Source organism: Pygocentrus nattereri, chromosome 1, assembly GCF_015220715.1.
Source record: "Pygocentrus nattereri isolate fPygNat1 chromosome 1, fPygNat1.pri, whole genome shotgun sequence".
NCBI lineage: Eukaryota > Metazoa > Chordata > Actinopteri > Characiformes > Serrasalmidae > Pygocentrus > Pygocentrus nattereri.
Window position 1 is genome coordinate 54,545,186 of NC_051211.1, and position 14,117 is coordinate 54,559,302.

A 14,117-nucleotide genomic window follows, 5' to 3' on the forward strand; every position below is an offset into this window, starting at 1 on the left:
TTTTGAAATAAGCGGTAGCGTTAGCCTCCGAGCTAAAAAACCTGCTGTGTAATCCCGTCGCTGCGGTGCTCGGAGTCGGCGCAGGAAAGCAGCAATGCCGGATTATTTGGGATCCGAACAGCGCAAAGTCAAGGAGGAGGAGAAGGAGGACGGTCCGATTCGAGGTACAAGCTTATTTATGTTCATATTTAATGCGCTGTATGTGTTTATATTCGCTTCCAGGCGCCGAGCGCTCCTCCTCGCTCGGCTAGCCGAGAACCCGCTGCCCAACCGTCCGGACTCGGGGCGGTTCGGGCTGATTTTACGGGGAAATTGGCGGAGAAATGACGAGAGAGCGCTTCATCTGAAACCTCGGCCGCTTATGAAGAGCATCAGTCCGCATGGAGCTGGAATTATCAGCCAGGCTTCGCCCGCCGGCGCTAACTAGCCAGCGGCGCGATGTAGTGAACGGAAAGGGGAAGTCCACCAAAATTTCACAAACATCTGCGAAGTCCAGTGGCCGCTTCTCGGCCTTTTGGCCACGATCAAGTGTAGTAACGTTATCAGGTTAACGTCTGATACGTCCTCCGGGATCAATACAGTTCTAGCTAGCAATCTATCTATCTATCTATCTATCTATGTCTGTCTATCTATCTATCTATCTATCTATCTGTCTGTCTGTCTGTCTGTCTATATATCTAAATGTCTATTTATCTCTATATATCTATATTTTTTTGTCTATCTATTTATCTGACGTCCGAGACGCTGTTTTACGGTAGTTTTATGAGAGAATTTAGGCCTAAAACGTATTTTAATCCGTTACTTCTAGTCTGTTCATGGAGGGTGTACCCAGGCGAAAAGTCAGAAGAAAACCTCGTATGTCCGTTTTGGTTTTTCGGTCAGATTCCTAAGATTAAGAGACCCACAACAGGGAATTACACCACACACACACACTAGGGGGCAGTGAGCACACTTGCCCGGAGCGGTGGGCAGCCCTATCCACGGTGCCCGGGGAGCAGTTGGGGGTTAGGCGTCTTGTTCAAGAACACCTCAGTCATGGACTGTCGGCTCTGGTGGTCGAACCGGCGACCTTCCGGTCACAGGGCCGGTTCCCTGACCTCCAGCCCGTGACTGCCCCGTGACTGTTGGTCAGCTGCTTTAATGTAACCCCCGACACTAACAGGTTTGCGGTTTTATTTTTCCCCTCACAGCTTTGGATGAAGGGGATATCGCTCTTCTGAAAACCTATGTAAGTACCATGCCTTTAATTCCATACACAGTTCGCTGTATTCGCCTTGCTGGCTACATAACGACATTGACTGGATCAGATTTAAGCTTCATGGTTGTGAAATATTTGGGCACTCACCAAACGCCAACCACTCTGTTAATGCCCAGGGCCAAAGCACCTATTCTCGTCAGATTAAGCAAGTGGAGGACGACATCCAGCAGCTTCTCAAGAAGATCAATGAGCTCACAGGTACGTCGATCCGTTTTGGGGAACTTTGTTCAGGCGTTTGGCTTGTTGAGGTGACCGCTGATGTTTTGTAGTACTGAAATGTGTCTTTGGTGTCTCTGTAGGCATCAAGGAGTCGGACACGGGGTTGGCTCCCCCGGCCTTGTGGGACTTGGCTGCAGATAAACAGACTCTGCAGAGTGAGCAGCCCCTACAGGTTGCCAGGTATGTTATCTCACAGATCCTGGGCATGGACCAGTGATGGGTTTGTGTGACTGTTTCCAGTTTCTTTACAGCCAATTGGGCTGAGTTTTATCAGAGCCAAACTGACACCGTGTTCTGGAGCCTCTTAAACTCCTCGGGACCACCGGTGGCTCCAAACCGCTCTTCATCATGTTCTTCATAACGTTCATACTCCATAAGCTCCATTCAGAAGCTGGGCGTCGTGTGAGGCTGTAGCTCTTCTCTCCAGTCTAATAGACGGTGACGTCATTTTAAACCCTTATAATAAAAGAAGCTGAACTCAGTTTGTTTTTCTACTGAAAGTCGACCCGTTTTTCCCCAAATCTGGGCTCTAAACTATAAACAGACGGCGTCTCTTCAGTGATCTGCTCTGGAAACATCACTTTTAGAAAACAACACAAAGAGCGTCGCAGATTTTTGGCTTTCGGCAGTAAATTGTAAGCATGTAGTGACATGTGGAGATCATAAAACACACGATCTGATCATTTGAGGGGAAATTATTTATTTCTAATTCATTTCATGCAGTTACTGAATAATTTGCCTTATGATTTGATCCCGTAAATTCAAAGGGACCCACCCCCCCGGAGAATAAGGAGAATAAGGTTAATGAATAATGAAAAATCAGTTCAAATAACATAAATCAGTTAAAGGCTCGAGTCAAAGAAAGAGGCAGCTGGCTGTTTATCACAGTAAGTACAGGTGTAACAGAATGATTCATATACGGTGCGAGTGCCTTTACCCGCCTCGCAGTATTTACCTCATAAAACACGAGAAAATAATAATAAATGGGCCAATTTGACAGAAATCTCCTGACTAGGATTGTGCGTCCCTTTTACGGTCCCAGCCTTCATTTTTGCTTTTGAATGCTGTGACGTTTAGGTGCACCAAGATAATCAATGCTGACTCTGAGGATCCAAAGTACATCATCAATGTGAAGCAGTTTGCCAAGTTTGTGGTGGACCTCAGTGACCAGGTCGCCCCCACTGACATCGAGGAAGGAATGAGAGTTGGGTGAGTAGAACGGAGGCTAGACGGAGGCGGGCAGTGTAGTTCTCGGAGATTTGGAGCACGACTGATGTTCCTGTCTTGTTCCTCCCCCCCTCTTCTGTTTTTAGTGTTGACAGAAACAAGTATCAGATCCACATTCCACTCCCACCCAAAATCGATCCCACTGTTACTATGATGCAGGTGAGAAATGAAAACCGTTGAAGGTAAGCAAAGGTAGAGCTGCTCCTACTGTGTGTTATTGATCTTTTGAGTAGCGTGATGGAATATTTCTCCTATCCGGAATGGCTTGTCTTATATAATCAGTCTTAAAGGAGAAATCAGTCTAGTTCAGTTGCCGGGATGTAGACAGAGCCCCTCGGGGTGACTTGTTGTGAAATGCTTACTTCGTTGTCATGGTTACTTCAACACCACAGCTGTTTTATTCACCGTCCAGAACCCGATAACGGTAAGATTGAACATGTTCTTTCTGGGCACTAGTTCGCCATTCAGTGCCCTGCATGTGTCTCTCTGCCATGCATGGGTTAAACATATATTTTGGGTCGAAATCCGATTTCGAAACTGTCATAAAACAGTGTCCCAGGTGTCAGACGCTGTATTCATAACCTGTTACCATCGCGGTGAACAATTAGGCTTGGAGCATTTCACATCAAACCACTCTGAATTACTTTGTTTACATCTCAACCATTTAATTTATCCAAAAAAATTGGCGGAATTCTCCCAGAACATACACTGACCACCTCCTTGTTTCTGCGACACTCGCAGAGCAGCTACTATTTGGGTGGTGGATCATTCTCAGCACTGCAATAGCACTGACGTGCTGGTGCGAGTGGATCAGACACAGCAGCGCTGCTGGAGTTTTTAAACACTGTGTCCACTCACTGTCCACTCTATTAGACACTCCTACCTTGTCGGTCCACCTTGTAAAATGTAAAGTCAGAGACGACAGCTCATCTGCTGCTGCACAGTTTGTGTTGGTCATCGTCTAGTCCTTCATCAGGGGTCACAGGACGCTGCACACAGGATATTTTTGGTTCTCAGTCCAGCAGCGACACTGAGGTGTTTAAAAACTCCAGCAGCACTGTTGTGTCTGATCCACTCAGACCAGCACAACGCACACTAACACACTACCACCACGTCAGTGTTGAGAATAACCCACCACCCAAACAGTACCTGCTCTGTGAGGGTCCATGGGGGTCCTGACCACTGAAGAACAGGGTAACAGAGTATCAGAGAAACAGATGGACTACAGTCTGTAACTGTAGAACTACAGAGTGGAACTATACAGTAAGTGGAGCTGATAAGATGGACAGTGAGCGTAGAAACGAGGAGGTGGTCATGACGTTCTGCCTGACCGGTGTATATTCTGAGCATCAGAGCGGAAAACCTTTCACTAGGCAGTTGAATGGCTGTTGTTAAGTATGCGCAGGTTGTTGTTCCATGAGTAAATCTGTGTTCCTGAATAGGTTGAGGAGAAGCCAGATGTGACCTACAGTGATGTGGGAGGCTGCAAGGAGCAGATCGAGAAGCTCAGAGAAGTAGTTGAGACCCCTCTGCTGCATGTAAGACATAATTCTGTTGGACTACATTAAACACGTCTTTCCTAACTTCTCCGTCGTAGACCCTGGTTTTAATGTTTACGCGTCTGTCCTCAGCCGGAGCGCTTCGTGAACCTGGGCATTGAGCCCCCTAAGGGAGTGCTGCTGTTCGGACCCCCGGGCACAGGAAAGACCCTGTGTGCTCGTGCCGTGGCCAACCGGACCGATGCCTGCTTCATCCGAGTCATTGGCTCCGAGCTGGTACAGAAGTACGTGGGAGAGGTGAGTTTCTGGCTAAGAATAAAACTTGCCCTGTTGCTTATTTAAGTTCCAGGAAGATATTTTTAATTGCCCTGGCTCGTTGTTTTTCTGCAGGGGGCCAGAATGGTTCGGGAACTGTTTGAGATGGCTAGGACTAAGAAGGCTTGCCTCATCTTCTTTGATGAAATCGATGCTATTGGAGGTTTGTTTCCTGGTTGCATTCTTCCATTAGAGACACGGAGGTATGCACTATGTGGCCAAAAGTATGTGGACAATACCCTTATTCTGGAAGTCGGGTGTTTCAGCCACACGCATTGCTTACAGGTGTATAAAATCAAGCACATAGTCATGCGGTCTCCATAGACAAACAGTGGCAGTAGACTGGGTCATACTGACGAGCTCAGTTCTGCCACGCTAGATCTGCCCCTGTCAACTGTAAGTGCTATTATTGTGAAATGGAAATGCTACAGCTCCACACAATCTCCGAGTGGGTGCCTAGTGCTGAAATGCGTAAAAGTATCAGAAGCATCAGAAACACAGCCCTCCTGTGTATTTCAGTAGGGCGCTGCGCCGTTTCTGTCAGACTACAAATGTACCTGTATTGCCTAGTGTGTAGGCACCCTTACTGCCTCTGGAAGCAACATGAGCTCAAGAGCTGTGCTGAAATGGGCCTTCTTTTGCCGAGCAGCCTAAGATTTCCCTATGCAGTGCCATTTCGGACAGTTCCATGGTTCTGACTTTGTGGCAGCACTTTGGGGAAGACCCTTTCCTGTCACTGAGTTCCATAAAGACGTGATTTGACAAGTTTGGTGCGGTGGCCTGCATGGAGCCCTGACCTCAGCTCCATTGAACACCTTTGGGATGAGCTGGAACGTCGATTGTGAGCCAGGTCCTCTCGCCCAACATCAGTGTGTGACCTCACAAACACTCTTTTTGACTAAATGGGCACAGACACACTCTTGACGAAAGCTACCCAGAAGAGTGGAGGCTGTCATAGCTCCAACAAGCTTATATGGATCTGAAGTATCTCCACATACTTTTGGCCCTATAAATGTGTATTGACTGTTTTTTAGACAGTGGAATGTAGTGCTGACGGTTCTGTCCTCACCTGCCAGCTAGAAACATGTGATCGCATGTCTAACAACCCTGTTCTGGTCCTCGTCTTGCAGGTGCACGTTTCGATGATGGGGCTGGAGGAGACAATGAGGTGCAGAGGACCATGCTGGAGCTCATTAACCAGCTGGATGGCTTTGACCCCAGGGGAAACATCAAGGTCCTGATGGCCACCAACCGACCCGACACTCTGGACCCGGCTCTGATGAGACCTGGCCGACTTGACCGAAAGATTGAGTTCAGTCTGCCTGACCTAGAGGTGAGTCGTGTCTGAGGGTTGGCCTTACGTGATGGGAACCTCTGCCAAAACCAGCAAGAGACTAATTAGGAGACGTGTCTCAAAAGTCAAGGCTGTAGCTGAGATGGGAAAAACCTTGGTATACAAAAAAGAAAATGCACAAGCTGTCGGCGTTGCCGGCTCCCTAACCTCCAGCACCCCTTTTTGGAGTCCTTTAGTTTCTCAGCTGCATTCGAAGGATCCTGCAAAACAAGGCAGTCCTCGGTGACCAGGCATGCGGTCAAATGGTCAAAGTTCTGCTATGAGCTTGTGATGTTTTGCTGCCATCTAATGGTGAAACAGGGTTCCTGCAAAGCAGTCTAGAGATGAGATTTGCAGCATGTATTAAACCACTATTTTTTTTTTCTGTGCCGTTTTGTTTTCAGGGACGTACCCACATCTTTAAAATCCATGCTCGCTCCATGAGTGTGGAGAGGGACATTCGGTTCGAGCTGCTGGCGCGGCTCTGTCCCAACAGCACAGGTACTTCCGCACACATTAACGTCATGCCAAACGATCCCAAACCCAGACTCTAGGATTGATTCCTCAGAGGCTCATTTGAAGAACTGGATGACCTTTTGTTGTCCTTTTCCTCGTTCAGGCGCAGAGATCCGGAGCGTGTGCACCGAGGCCGGCATGTTTGCCATCAGAGCCCGAAGGAAAATCGCCACAGAGAAGGACTTCCTGGAAGCCGTGAACAAGGTCATCAAGTCCTACGCGAAGTTCAGCGCCACCCCGCGATACATGACCTACAACTAACTCGACGTCTGCGCCTTAAACCTCGTCTGTTTTTTTCCTTTCTTTTACTTTTTCCAAGAGAGCTGAGCTGCATGTTCGTTTAGTATTATCAGTAATTAATAAATAAAGTGTTCGACTCTTATTACTGAGCGTCCTGCTTCTAACGGTTCAGAGCCACTTAAAGGTGACGAGGTAGTACTAGGTATACGTATAGAATATAATTTAATTATCTTTAGCTAAAAGGTGTGGTCTGTTAATAACCATGATACTTATACACCCACCAGCCACTTTATTAGGTACAGGTTCGGCTGCTTGTTAACACAAATAGCTGATCAGCCAATCACACGGCTGCAACTCACTGCATTTAGGCGTGTAGAGGTGGTCAAGACCGAGCATCAGAACGGGGAAGAAAGGGGATTTAAGGGGCTTTGAACGTGACGTGGTTGTTGGTGCCAGACGGGCTGGTCTGAGTATTTCAGAAACTGCTGATCTGCTGGGATTTTCACGCTCATCCATCTCTAGGGTTTACAGAGAACGGTCCGAAAAAGAGGAAATATCCAGTGAGCGGTCAGTTGTGTGGATGAAAATGCCTTGTTGATGTGAGAGGTCAGAGGAGAACGGGCAGACTGGTTCCAGATGATAGAAAGGCAACAGGAACTCAAATAACCAACCAGAATCTCTGAGGAACGTTTCCAGCACCTTGTTGAAAGTCTGACATGAAGAATTAAAGCAGTTCTGAAGGCAAAAGGGGGTCCAACCTTTTACTAGCAAGGGGTACCTAATAAAGTAGCCAGTGTGTTTGCGTTAATAAATGGTATCATTTAAACTATTGATGATTTACTTAGTGACATACAAGTGGATGGAACTGCAGACACACAACCGGTAATTATACATTAATAATTAATAATCAATGATTTTCTGCAGTGTTAAGTTTGGGCACCCCATTCAAATTACATGCTGTGTTGAAACCACATTATAATAAGTGCACATGGTCTACAGAGAACACAGCTCAGCTGGTCTTACACATGCTGTGCAAAAGTTATGGCACCTTTTTTTTCCCTTCACTGTGTTAATAAAATATTGACTTAAAAAAAAATCAGTTTTAACAAGTAAGCAAAGGATTTTTCACAGTAGTAATAATGTAGAATTGATAGATACTATTAGATACAGTAGTGGGGGTCAGTGTTAAAGAGATGAGGTACATATTAAGAAAGATAAGGAAATAAACGAGCACAGCATGGAAGTTTCCACTCGCGCATCCGTTAACAAACGTCATTAAGCTCGCGTGGTTTTGAACAGTTCTTCAGTAATTGTGCAGAAATGAAAGAATTGGTGTAATTCCCCTCTGAGGCCAGAAACGCTGGCCTGGAAATGGAAAAAAGACAAAAATAATCACTTAAATGTTTATTTTTATTATACAAAATACCTCTAAAATTCACAAAATAACCCACTTCTTTCAGGGCTTTGGTCTTGATTTATACGCAGGAGACACTCAAACAACGGCTGACAGTTAGAAGGTTCCTGTTGATTCTTGCTGATATTTCTCTCGGTCTGAGAGCAGCTGTGCCTGCTGTTCACCAGAACGCCAAAGCGGTCAAGCCTGGCGTCCTGCTAGTGACACCGAGTCCTCTAGATAAGAACGTCAGTAATTACTACACCTCGAAGCCACTCGGCCCGAGAGAGTCCTCATACAGAACAGCGTTCGCTAAGTAAACACTTCTATTGAGCTCTATATACACATCAGACTGCCAGACCGTTACAGCAGCTGGTTCACCACTCATCAGCATTTGGACTGTAGTACCAAATAAGGGCATGAGCTGGCAGTACAGGAGGAGAGGGGCTTTAGACTGGTGTGACCTTCTCATCATCAAACGGAGACAGAAATTAATCACTGTTAAAAATGTGCTGAAGCCAAATAACGTAAACCAATCAGCCGTCACACTAAAACCATCTCGTTTCTACGCTCACTGGCCAGTTTATCAGCCCCGCTGACCACTTGTAGTTCTACAGTTACAGACTGTAGTCCATCTGTTTGTCTACATACGTTATGTTCTTCAGTGGTCAGGACCCCCATGGACCCTCACAGAGGTGGTACTACTTTGGTGTTGGGTCATTCTCAACACTGCAGTAACAGTGCTGTGGTGGCATAATCATGTGTGTTGTGCTGGTGCGAGTGGATCAGACACAGCAGAGTTTTTAAACACCTCTGTGTCGCTGCTGGACTGAGAACCAAAAACGTCCAGCTAGCAGCGTCCTGTGACCACTGATGAAGGACTAGAGGATGAACAACACAAACTGTGCAGCAGCAGATGAGCTGTCGTCTCTGACTTTACATCTACAAGGTGGACCGACAAGGTAGGAGTGTCTAATTGAGTGGACACAGTGTTTAAAAACTCCAGCAGCACTGCTGCATCTGATCCACTTGCACCAGCACAACATCAGTGCTGAGAATGATCCACCACCCAAACAGTACCTGCTCTGTGAGGGTCCATGGGGGTCCTGACCACTGAAGAACAGGGTAACAGAGTATCAGAGAAACAGATGGACTACAGTCTGTAACTGTAGAACTACAGAGTGGAGCTATACAGTAAGTGGAGCTGATAAAGTGGACAGTGAGCGTAGAAACGAGGTGGTTTTGATGTTACGGCCGATCAAAGTGTGAAGCATCTTCAATACAATTATTAATATTACCATCTGTAACAGTGTAACAGTCTATGATGAACACTTGACCTTGGTGGAAAAGGTCCACTCAGCTAAAAATCCAGTAACGATTCAAATAAAACATTAAAAGTGATCTAAATCAGACGTTCGCCAGTGCTTTCTGCTCCACGTTCCACAGAGGAACTCCACTCCAATTAATTGCACTTCATGGATCTCTACACTAAAGACCAAGAATGTGACCAGTACAAAAGGGATGAGCAATCAATGGGAATCAATAAATCCGAAGTAATCGCTCATCCACACTCGGGCAGCTTCGTCAGCGTCGCAGTGTTACAGCCTGTCCACTGCAGACGACCCGAAAGGACAGACCATGAACGTGGTGAGAGACCTGGATCCACAAGAGCTTCAAGGCAGTGAAAACCACAGCCAGAAGTCCTTGTAGCCCATCGACCGAAGGTTCTAAGAGGCTTGGAACAGTTTTCTGTTCGAGGTTTCTGACCGTATCGGTCTCTTACAGTCATTAGATTATTTATATACGTGTTTAACACTGATTAAATAACATCTACAGTGGGGGAGTCTGAGACCGCTAGACCGAAGTGCTTCAACAGAAGGATTTACACTTATATAAATATATTTGCATGAAAAGTAGAATCTTTTCAATTTTAGCATGAATTTCAGAATTTCTCAGTATTTGGTGGCCTGTCCCCTTCTGCTGCTGAGACAGTGGGCACTCGATCAAATCCTCCCGAGAGTCGTCTGAGCACGAGCTTCACTGGAAGAGATGAAATCTGACCTTAACATGCAAATTTCACAAACTGAAATTCATTTAAATTTGAATAACAGAGGCTTAGAAGTGCAGAACCTCGGACGCTGCTCCTTTTTTTGCTTGTCATAACTTTTCTTTGCTTTTCATTTTTCAGAGTGATAAAACTTCCCGTTTTTCATGTTTAAATTAATTCTGTTTTGCGGTCTCGGACATTTGGACACCACTTTATTCCGTCTTCTTAATGCAATTTATTTTGGGAATACTTGGGGAATATTTTGGGAATAGTTTTCCACTTAGCCCAGATGCAGCTGATCAGCCAAGAGTCCAAACTTGGCTTCTATAGTTTAGGACTGCCGCTGCGAGGCTAACGTTGCTAACAGACACTAGAACTCAATAGTCACCCAGTCCAGGTCGTTGGTAAGGTGGTGCAGACCGGTCAACTTGGTCAAAGTAAGACCTACTTACACTTCAGACAACAGGGTCTGTATTCCCAAACCACCCGAGGAGTCGAAGGGCTGATCTAGAACCTGTATTCATGACAATGACCATCATAAACAGAGGAATCGGTCCCACTTCGTTAGGTGTCTTTAATAACTGTGTAATTACACATGAACATCATATGCAACAGCACTGTAACTACTGATGATATAGCCAATGTTAGATGGATTACAGCAGTACAGCCTGTGTAATTACACAAGTGTATCTTATAGATACACTACAGATCAGCAGTTTGTCCAGCAGATAAAGGAAAAATGTTTTACATAACTGGAATAACTGTGTTATAACAAGGTGACCTAATTGCATCATATTGATTAATGCCAATCTGTTATTATACTGTAGCTACATAACTACACAGGAACTCTTGTAGTGTTAGTTACACTTTATAACTACACAGTTCCTGTGTAGTTACTATGTAGTTACTGTGTAATAACAGTGGTAATAGACGTTGCTTTGGGTTTAATGTAACATTTAATGAATGTTCTAAGTGTTATGTGTTAATATAAGGGGGCGTCTGCTGTTCTGTCTCATTACAGACTGGTTTAAAGCTGGAACTGGTTACAGCGTCACAGCAGTAGCAACATAAACACCAGCTGAATGTGAGGAAAGCTGGCAGATACAGTATAAATAACGTCTTAAATGTACGTTATTACACATTTCCTTTTACTGCTGGGGGGAAAAAATGCTGTTCCAGTCCAATTTCAAATGTAATTACACTTGTTATTACCATTGTGTAATTACATGAGATGGAATACACTGTTACAACTATTAAGAGACACTTGTGTAACTACATGAGGCAAAAGTGAAGTTCATACACGTGTAATTATGTAAGGTGCACGTCTCTAATCATCTGTAACAGTGACTTAATCATCAGTAGTTACATTGTTGTTGCATATGTTGTTCACATGTAACTACACAGTTAGACACAATATAAAGCGGGACCGAGGAATCTGATCCAGGATCAGCCCTGCTTGGTGAACACGATGTCTGAAGCGGCGGTTAAAGTCCGTTGTTATTTATTGTATAGCTCATAATACGTTATAATGTGTCCTAAAACAAACCAACCAGTCTGCGTGACAAAAATCTGGATGTTGGTTGAGACGATTCAGAGACGTCTTGGTGATGGATTTGGGCTGTTTGGGTGATACTGAATTCTAGCAGCAGCTCTAAATTAATAAGGCAAAATTTGGACTCGTATCCGACGGCATTTTAGGGCCACTTTCAACAAAAATAAAAATAGCAGACTTCGAGAATCAAGTCGAAATATTTTGAGAAAAAAGCCGTAATATTACGACATTAAAGTGGCATTAATACCACAAAGATCACAATATTCTGCTCAAAGGCTTTGCGGAGTGAAGCAGCGCCTCCTGGTGTTAAATGAGGGGCGTTGAGTTGGTGGAGCTGCAGTTTCATATCGATTCCCCCATAAAGAAACACTCAGCCCCCCCGTCTCTCCTGCTCATCAGCACCAGCCTGGTATCAGTGTAAGAACCGGCTGAAACGGCTGAGCAGGAAACTGTTTATCTAGAACAAAGAGCCGGACGGGCTCGGAGGAAACCGTCTGTTTTTTTGAAGGAGAACCCCCCGACCCTCCCCCAGTCAGCCCCCGCCTCCAATTAGCCCACTTTATCCTCAAAATATTACGACTTTATTCTAAAAGTCTGCAATTTTTATTTTTATTAACAGTGGCCCTAAAATGCCGTCGTGGGCGTAAGTGGAAAACTGTAAATTAGTTTTTTTTTCCTGAACTGTTCCTTAAGGTCTTAAGGTTTTTCTTTTTGGCCACTGTTTTTTTAATCCTGTGAATAAAGCAGGGCATCATTTTCAACGCAGACATCTTGCCCTGCACTACATGCTTTAGCCACACTGTCAGGCCTGGTCTATCCTGTGCACTCATTGGACAGCTGGGCTGGAAAGGCGAGCCCCCCCCCTCTGCTTGCAGTGCAGTACAGCATCATGAATGGTGGGAAAGACGATGTCAGGGGTCACAGGCTCGTTGAAGAACTGCAGAGTCCTGAGGTCAGACAGCAGGGTCCCTGTCCAAGACAACATGCAGAATTAGTGGTCAGCTCTTTATATCCACAGTTCTGTATAACACAACCTGGCGCCAACCAGCTTTCACTCATTAGAAGCAATTCTTGCAGGGAAATTCCACCTACTTTTCTAAATTTCGGAATAACTCGGTCGTTAAGATGTAAGCAAATTCAGAGTGGGAGGTTATGAAACGCTCCGTTCTAGAGAAAACTGCTCACAGTGGTGGTGATGGGAACCAGACGTCCCCCTCTAAAAGCTCCTCACAGAAAGTTCCTACATGAACTGGTTCTGAATTCACCGCCTGATGACTGAGACGCTGTTTTATGAGAGTTTAGAGAACTTCAACTCCATTCATGGACTACGAGCCAACAGATGGACTACAGTCTGTAACTGTAGAACTACAGAGTGCAGCTATACAGTAAGTGGAGCTGATAAGGTGGACAGTGAGTGTAGAAACAGGGAGATGGACTTGAAGTACGAACAGTACCCAAGGAGAACCTACTGTAGTTTACCATCATAAACATTACAGAACATTTTTCACCGTTTCCTGTCATCACCACTGTAAAGCAATCCTAGTCAAATCCACGCCAACAGCTGAATTGTGTAGGAATTCTTAGTCAGTGAAATTCCCCTGAGTTCAGTGTTACTCATGCATGTATTGTTGTATTAAACATCAACACTCACTGCTACAACCAGCAAGGACAACTCTGACGTCGATGGCCGCGTACTCCTTAATAACCTGCAATAAAGAGAGTTTCAGGGTTTCAATCACAACGGATAGAGATTTAAGTGTATTGGTCAAGCTGGAGATGCCACAGTACCACGTTTGCTTTTCTGCGGCCAACACTGCAATCTTGACGATACAGGTATGATATTTTTCCTTTCTTATAAACTACTCTGCTTTAAAAACTACTATTCTTCTCTTGAAGTGGCGTTTCGGGACAAAATCATATTGTTTTATTGACGCCCACGTCCCATCCAGAATATCGGCCTGGTCCCGATACGCCATCATCGTCTAGAAAGTCTAGTCAGCAGACAGCTGGGCTTCAGAACAGGTTAAAAAATAGCCTGTCAATGATGCTCCAGGACTAATGGTCACTGCTACAACCAGCAAGGACAACGCCAACACCAATGTTCGCATATAATATCCCAGACGAGCCCCCAAACGTCAGGACCTTCAGCCAAGGCTCCGAGGTCGGGGATGTATAAGGTGTTGTGGAAGGAGACGATGACCAAAGAACATTTTAACAAGCATATCGAGTTCTCTATTCAGTATCTACCCAATCCAGGGGAGGAGAGAGAGGGGTCCAAGGAGAACGGCGCCAACAAAAAGACATTAAACCAAACTTGTACTGCCTACAAGGGGCAGTCGTGGGCTGGAGGTTAGGGAACCACCCTCGTGACCGGAAGGTTGCCGGTTCGATCCCCAGAGCCGACAGCACATGACTGAGGTGTCCTTGAGCAAGACACCTAACCCCCAACTGCTCCCCAGGCGCTGCGGATTGGGCTGCCCACCGCTCTGGGCAAGTGTGCTCACTGCCCCCTAGTGTG

General features: G+C 45.5%; 2 protein-coding genes and 1 pseudogene across 4 annotated transcripts in view; 2 read left to right on the forward strand and 1 right to left on the reverse strand.

The window, feature by feature from the left end:
- The first annotated feature begins 24 nt into the window (after positions 1-24).
- On the forward strand, positions 25-6,749 carry psmc2 (proteasome 26S subunit, ATPase 2). The gene is made up of 12 exons (XM_017715384.2): positions 25-164; positions 1,191-1,228; positions 1,375-1,456; positions 1,558-1,657; positions 2,555-2,686; positions 2,791-2,863; positions 4,147-4,242; positions 4,336-4,500; positions 4,594-4,681; positions 5,649-5,851; positions 6,256-6,352; positions 6,471-6,749. Exons 1-12 carry the CDS (start codon positions 95-97, stop codon positions 6,626-6,628), a joined length of 1,302 nt encoding a protein of 433 aa, XP_017570873.1. The 5' UTR covers positions 25-94; the 3' UTR covers positions 6,629-6,749.
- On the forward strand, positions 499-599 carry LOC119264448 (annotated as a pseudogene).
- Positions 6,750-12,222: 5,473 nt separating the features above from the next.
- The window catches only part of slc26a5 (solute carrier family 26 member 5), a 32,529-nt gene continuing 30,634 nt past the window's right edge, over positions 12,223-14,117 (reverse strand). For 2 of the 3 annotated variants that reach the window (XM_017715381.2, XM_037547512.1), the window contains exons 19-20: positions 13,251-13,305; positions 12,223-12,568 (exon numbers count right to left, since the gene is read on the reverse strand). In XM_017715381.2, the coding sequence (XP_017570870.1) occupies positions 12,426-12,568; positions 13,251-13,305 (198 nt within the window). In that variant the 3' untranslated portion in view covers positions 12,223-12,425. The remainder of the gene's footprint in view (positions 12,569-13,250; positions 13,306-14,117) is intronic. The other variant, XM_017715382.2, reaches the window with a different exon arrangement.

Excerpts from the sequence above, each read along its gene's own strand:
- psmc2 (XM_017715384.2), top strand. The coding sequence starts at position 95 with ATGCCGGATTATTTGGGATCCGAACAGCGCAAAGTCAAGGAGGAGGAG. Across the intron at positions 4,501-4,593 it reads TACAGAAGTACGTGGGAGAG|GGGGCCAGAATGGTTCGGGA; the intron begins GTGAGTTTCTGG and ends GTTTTTCTGCAG. Across the intron at positions 4,682-5,648 it reads TGAAATCGATGCTATTGGAG|GTGCACGTTTCGATGATGGG; the intron begins GTTTGTTTCCTG and ends CTCGTCTTGCAG.